The sequence below is a fragment of the Panthera tigris genome, chromosome X (assembly GCF_018350195.1).
Source record: "Panthera tigris isolate Pti1 chromosome X, P.tigris_Pti1_mat1.1, whole genome shotgun sequence".
NCBI lineage: Eukaryota > Metazoa > Chordata > Mammalia > Carnivora > Felidae > Panthera > Panthera tigris.
The window spans coordinates 7,968,865-7,990,238 of record NC_056677.1 but is presented as its reverse complement, the minus strand read 5'-3'; the positions used below and the strand labels follow the sequence as shown (position 1 = coordinate 7,990,238).

Here is a 21,374-nt window from a genome sequence, read left to right as displayed (position 1 = left end):
AGGGAGAGAGAGAGAGCAAGCAAGGGAGAGGCAGAGAGAGAGGGAGAGAGAAAATCCCAAGCAGGCTCCGAGCTTTCAGTGTGGATCTCGATGTGGGGCTTGAACTCACAAACTGTGAGATCATGACCCGAGCCGAAGTCAAGAGTCCCATGTTCAGCCCACCGAGCCATCTAGGCACCCCCCATTTCTGCTTTTGATGTAGAGTTGGTCATTAGCCCAGTGATGTTAAAAATCACTGGCCATAGATCAAGGAAGAAAACCTTCCAAAGCCTCTTTCCACCTGATTTAATGTTAGCTTTTCCTTTCAAAGAACAAACAAGCCTTACAACTGTTTTCTCTTGATCATTCTGGTTTTATTTGTAGGGGTTATAAGAACAAGGGAGAGCCTAGACTCCAATATTCTGCTGCTAGGAGATGTAATTTTGACTCTAAAAGAAATAATGCATTTAACTTAATTATTAATGCTTTTCAGCATAAATCTAAAATATTACCAGTAAAATGCCCGGCCCTAAGGATTAGTGTGCTTACAACAGACACGTATACATATGGATTTACTACCGTGATCCAGAGAACAACCGTGTGTACATCTCCAAATAAAGCCGTAGATCTCTGCATTATGCTCCTTCCCCCCAAATTGTCCTTACGACAGGATTTAACACGTTGTATCCTGGGCCCTTCACTGGTCAGTTAGCGATGAGAGCCCACTTGTGCGTGTGGCCAGCAGAATGGCTGGAGCATAGATCATAAGAGTGACAGCCCCAGCCAGCAACTGGAGGCAGAATGTGGGGACAAGGAACACAAAGGGAAGAGAGAAGACTTGCTCCCGAGCTGTTCCGCCCCCTCTCGGGTTCTCATTTCGCATATTGGCTCGTTTACGGGGAACCTCAAAGTGGATCCACTTAACTGAACTTCAGTCTTTGCTTCCGTGCATCTCTGCACGTGGCAGACACACCTCTGTAGCTATTTACATATCTGACCCCCTCCCCGACTCTGAATCCTTCAAGAGCAAGGACCAGACCTTTTGTTAGCCTTACACTCCCTGCTGAATAAATGGAGACATGCAGCCTTTTCATGCCTTGTATGTTCCGGGGGCTCTGGAGACCCATAAATCGAAGATGGGGAGTGTAAGGCTAACAAAAGGTCTGGCCCTTTAAATTTTTTTTAATGTTTATTCATTTTTGGCACGAGCAGGGAAGGGGCAGGGAGAGAGGGAGACACAGAATCCGAAGCAGGCCCCAGGCTCCGAGCTGTCAGCACGGAGCCTGACGGGAGGCTCGAACCCACAAACCATGAGATCGTGACCTGAGCTGAAGTCGGACACTTAACCGACTGAGCCACCCAGGCGCCCCAAAGTTTTTGCCTTTAAAACATACTTGAGATATGTCGGCGGTGGGGCAGGGCGGGGGGTGGGGAGACCAGAGGCCTAGATTTCTAAAACCATACTGGCCTGCTTGATAGAAATAGAAATGTTGGCCACTCTGATAAATACAAAAGCCACCTCTGTATTTTGATTGATGAATCAGTTCTTCGAGAAACAGGCATTTGAATATGTCGGCTCTTAGGTCTAAAACACGAGTGAGGGCCTTCCCTGGTCATGGCTGAAAGTGAATGTTTGTTTTTTGGTTCCAGAATTCATCCCACAGGCATTTGGAATGCCCTTATCCCAAGTCATTGCAAATGACCGGGCCTATAAACTCAAGCAGGACTCACAGAGGGACGAACAAAAGGACGCGTCCGATTTCGTGGCTTCCCTCCTCCCATTTGGAAATAAAAGACAAAACAAAGAACTCTCAAGCAGTAACTCATCTCTCAGCTCCACCTCGGAAACACCAAATGAGTCAACGTCCCCGAACACCCCAGAACCGGCTCCTCGGGCCAGGAGGAGGGTGAGTTGGCCGGTGCTTTCTCTATGACACCGCTGCTTGAAACAACCAGAGCGTTATTCGTGGAGTCTTTGCTCATGTGAAAACTGGAAATGTAGTCCAGGTATCTGTCAACAGCCCCACTCGGGGACAATTTGCACTGGCCGTAGGGCACCGGGCGCACCCTCGGAGCCTTTTCCTGACCCCTCTCAGAGCTGTGGGGGGCCCCTCCTTGGTTACCCGTGTGCCCCATGAGATCCTGAACATTCCACAGTGTCACTGTTGACCGTGCTCTAGTGTGATCTGCTGCTGTACTACCGGACTTGCCCTTGAGACTGTGGGGCTTGGGGGCAGGGCCAGGTGTTCTGGTTACTCTCTTGGTCTCTAGCCCAGGAACCCACTTGGCCCAGTGGCTTGGCTACCGGTCTTCAGAAACAATGAGATTTTGTTTCATCAATGGAACTTTTTTCACTATACATATATATATATATATAGAGAGAGAGAGAGAGAGAACATATATCCTCTTAAATTAGTACTGTAACAACAGGGTGCCATTTATTAATTGGCGGCTGTGTTCTAGGCACTGTGCTGTTGTTTGGGGCTTCAAACTTCATGTTTCGATCCAGGGAAGCTGAGTGTCCAGGCCAACCGGTTGGTGATTGGCTGGGTCCGTTGATAAGCGTCTCTAGAATTCCCTCGGTCACCGGTCACCGGGAGGTCTCCCCTTTTCCTCTTGCCTGGAGACCCCAAACGTGTGCCACCCCCAGCCACTCACTGCTGCCCTCGGTAAAAGCCCCAACACTCCCCACTTAAAATCCACGTTCGAGACCTCTCCAAGATCAAGGGGGTGCCTGGGCCTCTGCTGTGCTCAAGGCTCCAGCTATGTTTACAGATGAGGCAATGACACCATTGTCGTTCTTCCAGCTTTATCACTGTCTCTCGGATCGCATGTTGGGTGGCAGTAACACCTGAGCTCCACGTTGGAACTTTCGGGGAATCTGGGGCCCCGGCAATGGGCCTGCCCGATGCCCTCTCCTCTGTGCAGGCCTTGCCGGGACACCGGCTGCGGACTCCTTCCTCTGTGCTTCATCGAAGGCCGGGGGCTGTACCGACGTGGCTGGTGTGCTACTCCCCTATGCTCAGCCCTCACCCTTCCCAACATGGCGGCCCTCCTCCCACCCGCCAGCAACCCATCTCCGCCAAAGGCTCTCTCTGATAGCCAGAGGCACCCACCCATGCAGATGACAGGCTGCAAGTGCCGAGACGTTAAGGTCGCCTCCCTGCCCCTACCGGGAGTTGCCCTTAATCAATGACTCTTGAGGCTTGTGGTATAAATAGCCCAGCTCACTGGCTCCCTGGCATGGTTACCTCTGAGATGCTTGACCTCCATGGTCTCCCAGTCGTCCCCAGGGCCTGGGCCACGAGCTGCCCCCGGGCTCGTCATAGGCTTAGTGGCGCTTCTCATCCACTGCCCTCTCTTCCCGCTCTCATTTCCTCACCCCTGCAGCCGTCTCCGGGAACCACTTCCCCGATAAAGCCCTTTATGCCATTTCTGGGGGGACACAACACTAAGACCGTCCCACGGAATCCAGTTTTAAAACTCTACCCCCTAGAGTCATAGTTGCGATCTTCTTTTTACTCCCAAGGCTCCTCTCACTTGACCTCATTCATCGAGTATGTGATTCTTCTCTTGTTCCAAGGCATGAAGTGTCTTCCATTTGGAAAATGTTGTGTGTCGAAATTGTGACTGCCATTACCTGGCCCTATGTTGTGGTAGTTTCCTAACTTTTTCGAAAGGTGTTTGCTGCTTTCCGTCTAATGTACAAACAGCATGATTCAACCAAGCGGCGCTCTTGTAAGTGTGACAGGCAGTCATGGGCAAAAGCGTTATTGGAGAGCCTCTGAGGGAAGCTGTTTTCATTTTCCCCGTCTGCACTCTTTGCTCACGGCTGTGTATAATTTGCAGGGTGCGATGTCAGTGGATTCTATCACAGATCTTGACGACAGTCAGTCTCGACTGCTAGAAGCTTTACAACTCTCCTTGCCTGCCGAGGCTCATAGTAAAAAAGAGAAAGCCAGAGATAAGAAACTGAGTCTGAATCCCATTTACAGACAGGTCCCCAGGCTGGTGGACAGCTGCTGTCAGCATCTAGAAAAACACGGTAAGCAGACTTGTCTGTCAGTGATCATGTATGAGAGACTTTCATGTATTCAAGCATCATGGATTTAAGCGCCCAAGTTCAGTGCTTTAGTCGTCTGATCAGACTCTGGGCTGATGTTCCCTTACAGATCTGAGTGTGTGCCTAAAAGGGTACTGGGCTGAACAAGGTTGTGGGGGACAAAAATCAACTTGACAGTGTTGAGGCCGCCCAACGCCCAGTGGTCCTCAGAAGTGAACCTGGAGGCCAAGTATCTTAGGGGAGGCCAAGATCTGTTGGGCTGGGTCTGTCCCCAAGCCTCCCTTCAAACAGAACACAGCCACTTTTATCTTTTTCATGCATCGAGGTTACTAACAAGGCTTCCTTAAAAAAAATAAGAGTCCAGCTTCAAACAAGCAAACAAAGAAACAAACAAACAAAGATTTGCAAGCCATTCCTTAAATGAATAGAAAATACGTGGTTTTTAGCAACAGCTTTCTATATGGCTATTTGTGTTTTTGCGGGAAGATGTCCACTTCAGATCCTTCACAATGACCCTTTTGGCAACTCAACTCCAGGTAATATGTTGACTTAAAAATAATATGGCCTTCTTCAAACATTTTTCTGAGATGTAGGCTTTTGGCCCATTGAACTGCCATCTCCATAACCTGAATGTGTTTCCTATAGTGTTCGCATGCGTTTTGTGGACATGAGATAAGTTAATTGTTTCCAGTAAAACTGGGACTTTATAAAAAAATTATTAAGGGGATTTCTAAATGTCTTAATCACTAGGTAACATATGGATGACGTAATAAAACTGATACATATTGAAGCTTTCTTTGTCTATACAGAATTTTTATATGTACGTGTGTGTATGTGTGTGTGTGTGTGTGTGTGTGTGTGTGTGTGTGTCCGTATGTCTCTTCTCCTGGGAAGGTAAGCTGGAGGTCAAGGAAAATTTCTTAGTCATTTTGAATTCCCAGCACTTACTATCACGGTTAATACAATGTAGGTGTCCAATAAATATTACTTGCATGGAATTATTTTTAAAAATAGCTTAGCAACTAAAGAATTCAGTACAGCAAATATGTAAATTCAGCCAAAATTTCACTAGGAGGTAGAAAAAGCGACTCATACTTTTATAATTATAGTTTTCACCTGTAAAAAGCATCAAGAGTGAACTGTAAGCATTTTAAAGAGTCCTAAGTGAGAATTGTACTCCAATCATTTAAAATCTAGTGCCAGGTTGAGTAACTGCTTATGTGAAAGAAAGCTTTGTTTTTCTATTTTGTTTTTTAAAATAAATTGTCATGAATTATAATTTGAAAAAATAGCCTTTCCTTTAAGCTTACTAAAAAACTGGACAGTGCTTCCTTTTTTGGAATAGTTAACATGCAGCGTAGGGCCTAAAAGAGACAAGATTATCCTGGGTGATCTCTCAAGGCCCTGATTCCGTTTCTGGTTTCCATGGTGTTTAGCTCCAGAAAAGAGACGTGTTCAGATGCAAACGGATATTAATCTTGGTCCCTTAAAACCAATGAAAAAAAGAGCAAACCATAAAAACAATTCTTTCATAAGACTCTATCTGCCAGTTTGGGAAATGGGTAGCAGAGAGTATGATCCACTTTAGCCTTATAAACTTTTGTCGAAGATCTTTTCATTCCCTCCGAAATTGGGCTTGGACAATGACCTTGACTCCATCCGTGTCTGCGTGCGCCACCCTTTCCCTTGCGCCCAGATGCTTTCTCTATGCTCAGACGTCACTCCTCATCAGGGAAATACAAATCAAAACCACACTAAGATACCACCTCACGCCGGTCAGAGTGGCCAAAATGAACAAATCAGGAGACTATAGATGCTGGCGAGGATGTGGAGAAACGGGAACCCTCTTGCACTGTTGGTGGGAACACAAATTGGTGCAGCCGCTCTGGAAAACAGTGTGGAGGTTCCTCAAAAAATTAAAAATAGACCTACCCTATGACCCAGCAGTAGCATTGCTAGGAATTTACCCAGGGGATACAGGAGTGCTGATGCATAGGGGCACTTGTACCCCAATGTTTATAACAGCGCTTTCAACAATCGCCAAATTATGGAAAGAGCCTAAATGTCCATCAACTGACGAATGGATCAAGAAATTGTGGTTTATATACACAATGGAATACTACTTGACAATGAGAAAGAATGAAATCTGGCCATTTGCAACAACATGGATGGAACTGGAAGGTATTATGCTAAGTGAAATAAGTCAGTCAGAGAAAGACAGATGCCATATGTTTTCACTCATATGTGGATCCTGAGAAACCCAACAGAAGACCAGGGGGGTGGAGAAGGGGGAAAAAAAAAGTTACAGAGAGGGAAGGAGGCAAACCATGAGAGACTCTTAAATACTGAGAATAAACTGAGGGTTGATGGGGGTTGGGGGGGAGGGGAAAGTGGGTGATGGGCATTGAGAGGGCACCTGTTGGGGCTGTATGGAAACCAATTTGACAATAAATTTCATATAAAAAGAAAAAGAATTCCCTAAGCATCCTCAATTTCCCAGAAGCACAGCTTTCAAAACAATGACAACAACAAAAACACAGACAGTGTAATGGAGACTCAAGTGCTATTACCTTTCTGGGATTTGGGCTGATTTTGAGGCTTATCATGCCTGCCCTCTTTACTTGATACTTCCTAAGCCTGAGGTCCAGGTGCTCTGGGTCAAGTTTCCCTTGTAGTTTCTGATGAAAAGGAGAGAAAGGTGATCGTGTCGATTTCTGGGACAGGCCCCAGCAAAGTCACGGTCCTTTGCCAGATCTATGCCTTTTTTGATGTACCCCTGTTTTTTCAGTGACTACCTTAAGTCGGGGTTACTAAATGCCTAGACTGTATGTTTTCTTTGAAGGAGAGTCACGGCATAGCTTGTGTCAGAGAATGGCATTGACTGCCTGCAAGCTGCCGTTTGCTCTGCCGATAAATAAGCAAACAAACAAATATTTTAGAAACTTAAATCAGATTATAATCAATCGAGATACATAGGAATTCTGGCACTTGATCAGTAACTAGTCATTTTTTAAAATGACAGTCATTTTTGCCGAGTGAAAAAGTACTATCATTGAGGAAATAATGTCATGGAAATGGGCATTTCTGAAGAGTCTGGAGGGATTCAACCAAATGAATAGTCCGCTTGTGTAGAAAATGCCCTTATGTGATATTTCTGTAGAAATTTCAGCTGTTCAGAAACCATCAGAAAATCAGAGAGCAAATGCAGCCAAAACGAACATTTGCTAACACCTGCTATTATATTAAGGTTTTCTATTTTGCACAAAGGAGACTCATTCCATTCAATCAGGGTCTGTTTCTCTCTTTATAATGGCAGATGCCAGATATGATTCTAAGCCCTTTATATGCATTAATTAATTGAATCGTTGCATAACTTTTCAGGTGGATACTTATACTCCTTTTGCAGATGTGAAATTTAATTCTGGAGTGATTCTAAATAGCTCAATTGCCCTGTTTTTAAGCTCACAGAGAGGTAGAAACAATAAATTAAGCTAGGGGTTGGACTCACTTAGGAGGCAGACACACTGACAGAAGCGACAAAGAAGGTACAGGAGTCTTTTGCAAACAGACGCAGAGCAAAATCCCACCAAGGGCACAAAAATGTGATGATGCAAGTCAGCACTAATTAGCCTCTCACCATGATTCTCTCAAATTAATCTGGAAATTCAGGATACCATTTATAAGATATAGAACTGATAAATGGGATGTATGGATTCATAATTATATTTATAAATGGATTTGTAATTATAGATGTTGTCTCTTCTAACTAAAAAACCCTGGAAAACCAACCAAAAAGGGCTTATTCCTAATGCATCATGTGGCAAGACCATAAAATATGTCTACAAAAAGATGCCCATTTCCTACGTGAGAGCAATAATCAGTTGTATACCATCACAATAAAATAATTCACTCATACTAATATCAAAAATATACCCAGAATATCTGTAATAAGAAGCCAAGAAAGTTCTGTGAAGAAAACGGCAAAGCTCTACCAACAAATCTAAAACGTGACTTAAACAAATTAAGATGTTTACTTTGGTTCTGGATGAAAGAAATAATGTTATAAAGATTGAAATTCTTTCCAATGTAATTATACATTGTACTAGTCAGAACCTTTTCAGTGGCAAGAGAGAGGAACCCAGATCAAACTAGATCAGGCAAAGCACCACCACCCCCTCCCCCAATCCTATTTACATATGGAAGTCTCAGTATTGTATCTAAATTCAGGCACCACTGGATCCAGGAATCAAATGATGGCATGAGAGCAAGAGCCTGTTTGGTGGCTTTCCTCTCAGACCAACTCTCTTCACGTGGCTGCAAAATGTCCATTGGCAGCTCCAAACCCACCATCGCCCTCATAACTGATGATCCCAAATGAAGAGAAAATGAGCCACCAATGAAAAAAATAAATGGAGATGGTGATCAGCAGTGCTGATGATTAATGGCTTGCATAGGAAAAGGAGAGCTGTTCAGACATTCTGTGCCCCTGAAGTACATGATACTTCTTAGGGAGTACTCCTGCCCCCCAGAATCAAACCTGAAGCGACAAAAACTCTGGCTCAGCTATGTAAAAAGAACACACACGCGCACGCACGCACACACCGAGTAAAGGCTGGACAGAAATAAACCAAAATATTCATGGTGGTTATTTCTGCATCCGTTATTTTGAAAAGTACATTACCTTTTACCTTTTTCTGCACTTTCTAGATTTTCGTTGATAAGTGCTTGTGTTCATTATAATCAGTGAAACAAGAAATATCTAGTTTTACAACTGAGGGAGAGCTAAAAATTCGTATAGAATTTATGTTTAAGTAATCATTCCGAATAACAAAGAAAAGGTTACTTTTTTCATATGGAGAAGATGTGGAAATACACACTATCACGTGACAAATTTTTCATCACACAAACGTTTAACATGACATGCCCCTGGTGCCTGCAGAGTTAAGCTGGAGGTGCCTGCAGACCATAGAGTGGGATGAAGAACCGTTAGTGCATGCGATTGTGCTGTTACTGCTCTGCGAGTTGCAGCTGGGTGCTGGCATCCTATTCTGGGTCTACGGTGATTTCCTCCAGAGTTTCGAGCCATAAAACCGGACTGTTGATTTTGTTTGCTTCTTTGCAGGCCTCCAGACAGTGGGGATATTCCGAGTTGGAAGCTCAAAAAAGAGAGTGAGACAAGTAAGTGAAAAGGAAAGACCGCGTTGTACGTTTCACATGACTTTCAAATGAATTACCTCATGCAAAGTTCAAGCGTATGCAAATTCATTTCTCAATATCTCTGCGGTATCCTCCCACCAATTAGAGTGTAATTGACTCCCAAGAGGTAAAAGGCTGAGAAAGGTTGTGATAGAGTGAGGCTCAAACACTTGAAAGCAAAACATTTGGATGTGTCCGTGGCACATACAGCCAAACAAAACTAATTCATAAGCATCTTGTGGAAATGATAAAAGTAGGAGATCCAGAGAGCACCTAAACAGTAAGTGATAATAAGCAGAAGACTCTTGTATAGCACTTGTTTTTACTAAAATGCAATATGAATAATGCCATTGACATTCTCTTCATATAAGATGCTACTTTTGATCGTTGTACCTTCTCAAAAATAAACAATTCTTAGTAAGTTTCCGTGAAACCCTCGATCCCCAATTCATTTTGCACGTGGGGACCGCACCCCTTGGTTTCCTTCAGCGCTGTGCCACATTCCCCCAACAGAAGTTTGATACCTAGACCGTCAGGAATCGACGCCTATGATCGGGAAGGTATTTGTGCTCCTGATGGCTTCCCAAAGAGGCAAAAGCCATCCTTTGAAAAAATAATTCATTTGTTGGCCAAGAGAAAATTAAAATGTTAAGTCTCCTCTCTTGGTTCCGACAGAAAGAAGGAACTCAGCAACTCAGAAATGGAGGCAACGGAAAGTAATTTTTAGTTGATGAAGCCGAAGAAATATTTGTTCATATTAATAAAACTAACTGAAATAAATGCCTCTTTTTTTTGTCAAAACAAAAGGGGCTTCCGAAAGGAGTATTGTCTTTATTTTCATAGTCACACAAGAGACTATTGAACAGCTTTTAACATTTCACCACAGGACTTGCAAGAAGGAAGATGGTATAGTAACATTTTGGGGCCGCTCACCTATGCGGACCTGGAGAACACTTTCAAAACATTACCTTATTGACTCCACCCACCAGCTCTGAGAGTAGCCCCTTCCTTCACCCACTTCCTTTGAGGCTTAGAGAGACTAAGAAACTTAATTCAAGATCACACAGTTTGATCCGTGCTCAATTCAAGATCGGTGTTAAACCCAAGATCACACAATTTGGATTAAGCTCTTTCCGAGGTCCGTTCTTTCTGCACGTGTGTGCGCTCAGGAAAGAAACGTGATGTGTTTAAATGATCGCAAGTAGGAGTGATACCAGTGGAAGCCTTTGTCGTTCCGGCAGCCTGCTGCGCACTAATGACAACTTGGCTGGAATCGATGAGCAATTCGGGACACTAACGCGCGTTCTGCTCAGGTGGAGAGGAGGCTGGTGTCAGAAATGGTTCCTCAGTTCTATCTGGATCCATCAAAGGGGAAAAACCTCTGCAGGGAGATTCATTTAAGGATTATCCAATAACAATATAATTGTGGTTATTTAGACTTGGATTCTAGTGTGAAATATGCCTTAACTCCGCATTTTATTTTGAACATCACGTCTTAGCGCCCTGCATTTTTTACTGAGAACGGTTGTCACAATATTAAGAGCTAATTAATCATTTGGGGGATTACCAGTTTATCACCAGACTCTGTATCAGTCTGAGAGCTGAGGGTGGAAAAGGACGTTGCCTCTTTATTCCCTACCGGGCTTTGAGAGCCTGTACCGAGGCCTGGTACACGGGAAATTGAACGGATGAATGAATGATTGAACAAATAGATTCTTAGGGAAGCTCACTGCATAGAGGTGATTCACGAACTCACATAATTGTTTCCACAGGAGGAAACAGTACATAAGGGAAGTTAGGCTGTCGGTCATGGAAGTAGGGTGTAGGGTTATGACTCCCTTCCTCTCGCTATTGGGTTTTCCTGTTGTTGTAAATGCTAATAAACCGAGTATAATGATGAAGGCAGGAAATCCCTTTGGGAATTGTTAATAAGGCTACTCTGACATCCCTAAGGCACATTTTGTTTAGTAATTGTCATCTTTCAAGCCTTAGTCACAAACGGCTTATGAGGGTTTTTTCATTTCGTTGTTTGCAAGAAAAAAAAACCCTTGCTTTCTTGTTGAGTATTCCTGTAAAATGTCAAAATTCCAACCTAGTAGGATTGCTGACACACAAAACTGCTGTGCAATCGGTTCGTTCCTCCCTCCCACATTTACTGTTGACCTAACCCCTTAGCTCTTCCTCCCAACCTTCTGGATGGTGTTATCAAGCTTTTCTGCCTGCATCATTAACTTCAAACCTACAGATACTTTTATTTAATAATGCATGTAAATATATATATATTCTTTATTATTATTATTAATGCATTATGTATATGTATTTATGTATTATGCATATATGTATATATTGTATATATGTATATATGTATATGTATACATATATGTATATGTATGTATGTATATGTGTATATATGTATATATGTGTATATGTGTATGTATATCTATCTATATATTCATGACTGGATGCATAGACTTTGTCGATCAAGGTGACATGTTTTCTTCTTTCCTGTGTCTGCGTAAGCCTAATACCACATACTGCATGTCACAGCACTTTCTTTTTTTATTTTGCTGGACACTGAACATTGAGGTATGGTGTTATAAGGCTGCCACTTGAACCATTATTTTTCCAGTTACGTGAGGAATTTGACCGCGGGGTCGATGTCTCTCTGGAGGAAGAGCACAGCGTTCATGATGTGGCTGCCCTGTTGAAGGAGTTCCTGAGGGACATGCCGGACCCCCTTCTCACCAGGGAGCTGTACACGGCCTTCATCAATACTCTCTGTGCGTAATACACGCATTTCCAGGAATGTGTCCCGGGAGTCCTGGGATGTCCAACTCACTCATCAAACCGTGTGCATGCGTTTCCCAGTACCTCCTTTCGTTCTTATTTATTGGTCTCTAATGAGTGGGCTATTTGGGGGAATTTTGTGAGATTTCCCCTGGGGACAGTTAGCAAGAAGAAAGTTGTGATAGAACAAAGAAGAATTTGGGATGCTTTCAAATGACCCCAGCTCAGTAGAGAGTGCTATATATTGATGCTTTGAAGTAACAGCAAGATTTCCCGTTGAGTCTGTGCCTAAAAATGAGTTCGCATTACTGGTAGGAGGAAGGAGGGAGCCACAGAAACCCAGAGTGAGAAAAGGCAGCAGGCGATATTCCAGGGAAAGCAGGATGGCATAGTCCAGTGCCGGAATTTTCAATATGGCTGCCCCGGGGCTGTAGATGCAGATCCCGTGGAGGCGTAAAGGAAGAGAGGGAGGAGGGACAGGCCAGAGCTGTGTCAGCCTCCATACATTTCTTCCTCCAACGCTACCATTAAAATAGGATCACAAAAGAGAGAGAAGACACTCATTGTGCCGTGTCTTGGTTACTGCCAACAAAAAGGCAATTCCTTGTGCATTGCTCGACGGAAAAGGGCCTCACATCTGCTATAAACTCAACATGGCGAGTGTTCACCGATTCCCAGTCATCGTTAGTAAATATTTACTGAAAACGAGAGACTGCGATCCCCAAAGTAAATGATGGGTAATGCCAGGGAAAGGAGGGAGAAGAAAGTAAGCGAAATTACGTTATATTTCTACCATGGACTAGAATGCTTTCTCTCGATGTTGCAGCTCCCTGGGTCTGGTTTATCTTTACGGCCTTCATAGAACCTCGTGCTAAATTGCTAAGCCAGGGCTCCCATTGGGTGGAGTGGAATGTGACTTGCCTTGCTAATCCCTTTCGGAAAGCCGTCAGGAGGGGCCTCTTCTCTGAGCCCCAATGGTGGGAGCTCCCCCTTTAACTGACTTAGAATGCCTCCTTTTGCCTTGCTTAGTGTTGGAGCCGGAGGAACAACTGGGTACCTTGCAGCTTCTCATCTACCTTCTACCTCCCTGCAACTGCGACACGCTCCACCGACTCCTCCAGTTCCTCTCCATGGTGGCCAGGCACGCCAACGACAACGTCAGCAAAGATGGGCAAGAGGTAGGCACCCCACCCCCCGCCGCCGCCCTGCATGCTGGGACTCGTCCTTTGTCCCCTTGCAGAAGAGTGGGCGTCAGTTCGGTTACGTGTTTCACCTGGAGGAAAGGACGCCTGCCCTTTCCCGCCCTAGCTGTCCATGTAGAACGAGAACTAGTGTTTTCTCCGGCGGGACAGTTCCTAAGAGCGCACGGGCCCTTAACCTCCTGTGTTTCAAGACGGCTTCCAAACGAGGCTGTCATTTTCCCTGACGGTGCTTTGCTCAAGACCTTGAATCTCCGTTTGTATGAAGAAGACAAACAAATGAGCTACGGAGGGGCTTAGGATCATGAACCACATGGAGTCATGGGGATGGGGGAAGATTGCTGTCTTTGTAATTAATTCGATCTGCTTCTTTCACTTGAAGCCCAAATATGAGGCCACGTTATTCTTCCAGTTTGTCCCTCAAGCTCCCATCTGCCCGATAGTTACAAGTCTGGTATCCTTTCTCTCCTTAAACCGTCCCGCCAAGACAGGCCGGCTCAATGCAACGGAGGGTCAGTCCTGCTTCCAAACCAGGTGAAGGAACTGCACGGTCCTGTGGGCCCTTTCGGGATGTTCTTGTTGAGCCCAGTCCCCACTCAGGCCCTAGAGCGACCCCACCCTCTGCCCATTTGAAGTCCTGGGCTCTGGTTCTCTTTGGTCACACTCATATGCTTCGAGGTGTTTTTTGGTTTCACCCTTGGGCAAAGGAGATGCCGGCTTCAATTTCAGGTGACCATTTAGCCAGCATCCTGTTTAATCTTGACCTTACCAAGAGATCTGTTTGCCTTTTGGATACCACGCCGTCATACTTCTTGACCTTGGATTCCCCAGGTGATCTCAGACCCTTTACTACGCTGACACTCGTTACAAATCAGATGAGAAGAGGCCAAAGGCATTCCAAATTTATTTAAACACAGAAACTTTTCTCTTCAATCCTTGTTAAGCAGAACTCAGCTCTATCATGGATTCTGTTCTGTTTGTCAAATTTCTTTGCTAAAAATCATGGTTGTATATATATATATATATACATATATATATATGTATATATATATATATACGAAAACATATATATGTTTTCACTTTAATCCAGAACGACAGTTTTGCAGTTCTTATCTTCAACCTTCCAGTTGGCGTAAGGACGGAACTTTCCTGAGTTAGCCATTTATCTCTATAGTAGTGATAGTTAGTGAACCCTCTGCTGACTTTAGGCTTCATAATATGGCACTGACACCTGATTTCAGCAGACACAGCTCTTCTGGGGATATGCTGTAATTCTCATAATTGTTAAGTAGTTATATTACCCGTCTGGGTGTCGTCCTTTATCAGCTACTGATGTAACAGAAACCGTCGACTCCTCTGCCTAATCATTGGGTAGAGGCAGGACCCTGTCTGTGTGATTAAGGAGGCAGCGAGGAAAGCAGAAAGTCCAATTGAAGTCACTCTCGCGTTTTTTAGAATTCATTTTCAGACGCTCCGTCCAAGGGCGGAACAGGCCTCCCTTACTTATGCCCGAAAGTAGAAAATACTCCTAGACAGGTCCCAATGAAACTTAGCATGTTTCCATTGATGTATCTCCCACCTCGTGCTGGCTGTGCTCCAGGGGCTCCATACGTTACAGCGCATCCTCCCCTACGCAAGACAGATATAGTTGCCTCCGTGTTTCAGAGGTAGAAACCGGGGCCTAGAGGGGCTAAGTAACTTACCTCGTGGCCCACGGGGAGCTCCACTTACGGTTGTGCGCGTTGCTTACTTGTGCATTTCACAACTCTGGGGGAGGGCACCGTGCACCCCACAGTCGCTGTGGATTTGCAGAGTTAGTAAGACAGTAGCCCAGAAGGTGGCACGAAAATATCTTGAGGAAGGGGCTCCTTCTTCCAATTCACGCAAAGTTGTCATACTGAAGAGGGGGCGGGGCGGTCTAGTGACTAGTAGTTACAGCGGTGGCTCAAACCCAAAGTGGTCTAGCTTACTAAGAGCAGAAATCTAGAACAGAAATTAGGAAAAACCCTCCACTGGGGGTCTAGTTCAAGGTCTTCCAGCTCCCGTGCGATTGATGTTTGGGAGCAGGGAATTGTTGTAGGGGCTACCCTGTGAATTCTGGAATGCTTAGTAGCATCTCTGGCCTCGGCCCACCTGTTGTCGGTAGCAGCTCCCCGCCATTCCCCAGGTGTGACCAACCGAAAGCATCTCTGGACATTACCAAGGATCCTGTCGGGGCCGGGGGAGGGGGGAAAAGTCACCCCTGGTTGAGAATACTCGGTAGCTTTTATAACTAAGTGGCCATGTGTTCTTGGAGAAATCTATTAACCTTCCTAAACCTGAGTTCTGAGCTTTGGGGATAAAACTTCTTCGACCGGCACCGCACAGCGGTTGAGAAGAGTGGTTTACTCTAAGGAATATGCAGATATCCCAGTAACAGCAAGGTTGTACAGGGAGTCAAGAGTTCGCAAGGGTTTCTGGACACCCTTGGCCTAAACCTTGAATCAAAACGAAGGGCTAGGAATCAAACGTTAAAGCAGCAGGGGAAATATGAGGAGAGTGCTGTTTCTGTGAATTGGTTCGAAGTCGCGAGAAAACAGGTGGCCCACGCAGCCATCTTAGATTCGAGTAAAGGCCATAGAGTGGGAAAGTCCTGGTGAGGTTTGAGGGGAAATTGAGCTGTGTTTGTAGAGTGCTGAATGCCTTTGTAAGGGAATAGGTGCTTAATTCTTTTAAGCCCTGAATCTCTGGAAGGATTCCACTAAGGTAGTATCACCCACGCTGTAGATTGGTTAGAGTCAGGGAGAGAGCGAGTGGGGAGGCTTTTGTATAAATAGCAATATGGAAACCAGCAGTTCACGTTGTAAATGTCTCCACGTAACAGTGGCCTTGGCATTTGAATCGCGTACATCCTGAGCACCTATCTGAGTTCCTCTAAACGAGTGAGTGTTGTTGTTCAGGAATTTTCGTATTACTCTTCCTCGGAAGCTGTGGCCTCTGGGAGGTGGCGGAGGCAAGGACACAAGGCAAAGAGAGAATTAGGGAATGCAGTGAGGACTCACTCCGGAGCTGCAGAGAAAAAGTGGCGAGTGTGGTCCAGAAAAGTTAAGAGGGGCATCACCGAGGAGACTGAGTTTAAACCGCGCATCAGCGGGCGTGTAGGGATCGAATGTCAGCTCCGCTCAGGGATGGGAATTAGCGAAAAACCCCTCTGGTCGAAGTAGGAGCAGACGGAGAGGAACTAGAGAGAGGTTGTTGGCTTAATGTTTGGTGGTAGAGAATACAGGCCGAGCGCAGTGGAGGGAGGCAAAAATCAAACTGTAAACTACCGTCAAGAAACAAAGCAGTTTTCGACTTTTCCTCTTCCCTGTTTGGTGGTTTGGGTTAGGTGCGTTATCTATTTGTTGGGTAGTTGTTATGGCTCGGAGCATGAAGAAGGGGGGCCAGCACATCTAGAAGCTTGGAGGCTCACACAGGGTCTAGCCAGCGCCTTGCCACATGAACTTGTTTCTGTAAAACAGAGGAAGAGGGAAACATACAGAGTTGGGTGGGGGAGGTCCTTTTTCTCCTCGATAAAATGAACATAATATTTCCTTTCGAACTGGCACCTAAAATTTACTGCATCCTTAACTGCTAGGATCTTACAGATTTTGAAAAGACAGACCTGGGGAAAATTGTTGGCTCGTCCGTCAGTGCTTTTCTTGGGGAAAAGAATGGTATTTTAGCAAATCAGGGTGTTTAGCTATCAATGTTTGCTTTGTTTCATTCCATTTTGTTTACTATCTGCTTTGCTCCTTGGGGGAGAAGAGAAATTCCCAAATGTACGAAAGATTTCATTTCTTTTAGAAAGAATATTGCAGGAACATAACTGAGACCTCGTGAGCCGTGGGTTCCCAGGTTGTCCAGGAACCCTCCGGTATCGCACGGAAAATGTGGTATAACTATGCACCGTTTGGGTGAGAGAGTCCATGGCTGGCCTCGTTTCTTCAAAGAGTCTACGAGGCACAAAAGGAGTCATGAGCCACCAACATAAAGCTGACATTAGTGATCTTTGAGGAGGTGCATACCTCTACAAAATGGGAGGTTGGCTTTGGAACCGAAGCAGGCCCACTGCCTCGCTCTCCCTACCCTGAGTCCAGCTCCCCCGACCCTTTAAAGCTAGTGTTCCCATTGCCCCATATTCTGTGACAGGGGCCGGGGGCCAGCATGCAAGGGTGACGGGTGGGAGGCGCAGGGTCGGGACAAAGATGCAGGGTGGCTTCTCGGGTCTGGGCTCCGGGCATCACTTCCCTGCCTGTCGAAAAAGGACAACAGCCCAGCTGCTTCATGAGCTTATAGTGCAAAGGAGTTGAAACAGCCCGTGGGAAGTTCCTACTCCGGTGACTGTACGTGCCAAACTTGTAATACATGTGAGCGAGTCATATTCTGTTTAGAAATGATCTAGGATGCTTATTGGGTAAAGATAAAATTGTTCCTTTAATTGGCTGGCTAATCATTAACTAGCGAACTGCCCCCAAGCACACATGGTTATGACCTGGACATATGGATACGCAGATGCTGACACACGAGCACAAGAGTGAAGGCTGTCTGTGAACAGTCTCCTTTCCAGGTTCAAAAGCAGTAAACCAAAGACAGATCAAAACAAAACAAAAATGCGTTAACAAGCCCCAGCAGCATGGTCTGCAGCTGGGATCTATGTACAATTTTACAGACGGATTGAATTGCATTCCCAGAATAGCAACAGGAGAAGAAGGGAACGGAAACCGAGTTCTGGATCGTCCTTGTACTAAACATTCTTTTAAAAGAAAACAAAATCTTCTATTTGTTAATGTTAAAAAAAAAATCAGGGAAAACCCTGATAGGACTTTAAGAGGTGGGGAGGGGAGGCCCTCGAGATGCCTAAGCTCTCAAGGGATGAATTTGAAAATGACACCTATTTCAGTTTATCCTTAGCCATAAACTTCCAGGAAGAGAAATGAAAAATAAAGGGAAAAAACATGGCAGGGTTTATATGAATGAAATAAAACAGAGACAAAATAGTTGAACTGTCCTACACAAAGAGCACTTCCTTGAAAATTCCCAGTGTTGACCATTCAAAAGCATTTCACTTGGCAGGAAACCTGAAAACAGGCTCCCCTTCCAAAAATAGCACCCACTGTGTGCCACTCGGGGCCACGCAGGGGTGGCAGGGCCGGATAGCCGCAAGCTCGGGGCTCCCCAGGACAAGGGTCAGACCAGGAGTCTCTCTCGTGGCTGTGAACCCGGACTCTTGAATTCTGCTCTGTGTGCCCGGGTGCCCCTCGAAGGTTGGGCACATCTTCCCAGGCTGAGCAGCCATGGTTCCCGGACGTATCCCTGCATTGCTCGATTTTCAACTCGTATCAACAAGAGAAATAAACATGTGGCTGGATCGGTGGTTCTCGCCCAAGGGCAGTCTAGCCCCCCGGGGGACTCGCGGCAATGGCCTTGCCTGCCTCTCCTGCAGCGCCCTTTGCCGCACTGGCATGCCTCGATGTGTTTTACGTGTTTCTGTTTTCGCATCCAGCGTTCTTCCTGCAGTGGAACTGTCCCTTGCCCCAGCCCCTCCGCTTCTTCCTTCATGGTGTTGTGCAAATATTGCCACCTCTTTGGAGTGTCCCGGGGGCCTCCAGAGCTGATGGCTTCATACTTTGTACTCACCACTTGGGCCTGATATGTCTGTTTCCCCTCTAGAAAGTGAACTCTTTAAAATAAGGACTGTAGTGTCATCATTGTTGAAAATTGTTTAAATAGTGAGAATCCATGAAAACTGTATAGCCTATGGTAGGTGCTTAGTGGGTGATTTAATAGAGAGATGATGAATGGATGGATGCAGGGATGGATGCAGGGATAGATGGAAGGCTGCCTGGTGGATAGATGGATGGATGGTTGGTTAGATGGATGGATGGACGGACATCAGTAGTTTTTAAAAGCAGACAGGGTAGACATTTTATAGAGTGCCGGTTTCACAACGAATAACTTAGAGACGTAAAATTGTGCTTAATATGCTATTGAAATGAACAGGGAGCTATGAGAGTCAATCCAAGATACGAAGCAAAAGGAAAATGACAGTGCTCCTCATGGATTCTTCCAGAAATGATACAGTCCTTGCAGAAAAGAAAGGGGAAAAGGTTCCTTCGATTACCGAACCACCCAGCAGTTTGAAAAGCAAAAATAACATCAGTCCTTGTATTCCCCGCTCTTGTAGGTCACTGGGAACAAAATGACATCTCTAAACTTGGCCACCATATTTGGACCCAACCTGCTGCACAAGCAGAAATCCTCAGACAAAGAATTCTCGGTCCAGAGTTCAGCCCGGGCTGAGGAGAGCACAGCCATCATCGCTGTGGTACAGAAGATGATTGAAAATTATGAAGCCCTGTTCATGGTAAGTGGCTCTTCTTTTGCATGACATCTCAGTAAATGGCCTATTAATTCTCTTTAATGGCATAATGAGACCCATGCACACCGTGTTCTGCTCTAGAGTGCCGGTCGTTGCCTGAATTCGTCGGCAACCAGACAGTTTCAGCAGACGTAGAAATTCACATAGCTGTGATGCCACTGGAAATTTGCGATTCCATGTTTAAACAAACCTACCCAAGTTATAAATTTCATTTCGTCGGCCCCTAAACAACGGTCACAATTTGGAGTCATTTAATTATTCAGGTAGCAATGTCCTTGCTCAAAGTATTGATAAAACCCTTCTTTGGGGAATTATGTGTGGCCCTCATGAATTCATGTAATTCATGACCGTCTCCATCAATGGCACCTCCTGCAAGGTCCATCTTGACATTCTAGCTGCTCCACGAAGCCTCACCTCTCTCTCCCGTGTCCTTCTCATGTCACTTCTCTGTCCCGTGAACTCCATTACTGTTCTTATTGATGTTTATCCTACTCAACATTGTGTTACAGTCATTTATGACTATTTCCCTTAGTAGTTTATAAATGCATTTGAAACACGGGCTGTGCCCTCGTTATCTCCTCTCTGTATCCTCTGTGCACTTTTGGAAGGCCCTCCATCTGGCAGGCACTCAATAAATATTCTTTTTTATTTGTATTGAATTACCAGTTCCTGTTTTGCTTCAAAACACCACCCCGCTCACTCCCACTTCCCTTGAAACATTAGAACAAATGCCAGCTCTCTTCTATTTCTGTTCACCACTCCTATCGCATATCAGAATGTACAGGAACTTTCTCCATGTTTCCTCTCCCATTTGTCCTGTCAACTTGCAAGCACTCATCATAAATCTTACCTATTCTGCTAGAGCCTCGTGTGGCTTCTTCCCACGAGGCTCTAGTATGCTAGTTCCCTCTTTTGAATCTCCTTAGTATTTCGTCTACATTTATCAAATGCCTCGCATTAGATTTACTTCCATGCTTGTCTTACACCAATTATTATATTTTTTTTTTTGTACATTTGAGAGCCGGTGCTTTAGAATCTTTGCCCTCCGTGTCTTAACTGTGTGATCGTGACCCAGTAACTCAGCGCTCAATAAGCATCGATTTCAGCTTCCGTGAAGTGAGAAAAAAATAAAAATACGACCTATTTCCCAGGGTGGTGCCCAGAATCATTTGATATGTGAAAACATTCTGCAGACTGTAAAATTCTGTGCAAACGTTAATTAATAATTGTATCAGTCGGGCCACATGAGCTGGCTCAAGTCTCAGTATTTTTGCACAACAGACGTAAATACCTTGTTGACATAAATTTTAATCAGATGTTTGTCAGACGGCCTTGCAGCCAACAATTTAGGGACTTTAGCTCCTTGCATCTTGAGACCCTGCGACCCCCTAGGATTTTATGGGAGAACCCAGAAGGGCCATCCATCATGGCTACTCAAATCCCATCACGCAAGCCATACTTAACTGCAAGGGAAGCTGGGAAATGGATTCCTGCTGGGTGCCCAGGAAGAAGAGAAAAGGGATTTACATACAATGAAAAGTTCACTGAGGCAGAGCGGGCTCTCCCTCATCTTTGACTCTCTGAAGCGCCGTCCCTGTGTTGCACACAATAAGCTCTCAAAAAAATGTAGAATTAGTCATTGCTTGTATATAAGTTTCACACTTCAGCCAAAATGCTCATAATTAATTACATGTTGGGATGAGTCAAATATCTGAACTTCTCAACATTTTCTTCAAGTTTTAAGTCACAT

General features: G+C 45.0%; 1 protein-coding gene across 5 annotated transcripts in view; it reads left to right on the top strand.

Moving 5' to 3' along the window:
• The window catches only part of ARHGAP6 (Rho GTPase activating protein 6), a 449,413-nt gene that overhangs the window by 399,063 nt on the left and 28,976 nt on the right, over positions 1-21,374 (top strand). For all 5 annotated transcript variants that reach the window (XM_015538744.2, XM_042973700.1, XM_042973702.1 and 2 more), the window contains 6 exons: positions 1,630-1,886; positions 3,829-4,024; positions 9,165-9,220; positions 11,868-12,018; positions 13,055-13,203; positions 19,430-19,609. In XM_015538744.2, coding sequence (XP_015394230.2) covers positions 1,630-1,886; positions 3,829-4,024; positions 9,165-9,220; positions 11,868-12,018; positions 13,055-13,203; positions 19,430-19,609 — 989 coding nt within the window. The remainder of the gene's footprint in view (positions 1-1,629; positions 1,887-3,828; positions 4,025-9,164; positions 9,221-11,867; positions 12,019-13,054; positions 13,204-19,429; positions 19,610-21,374) is intronic.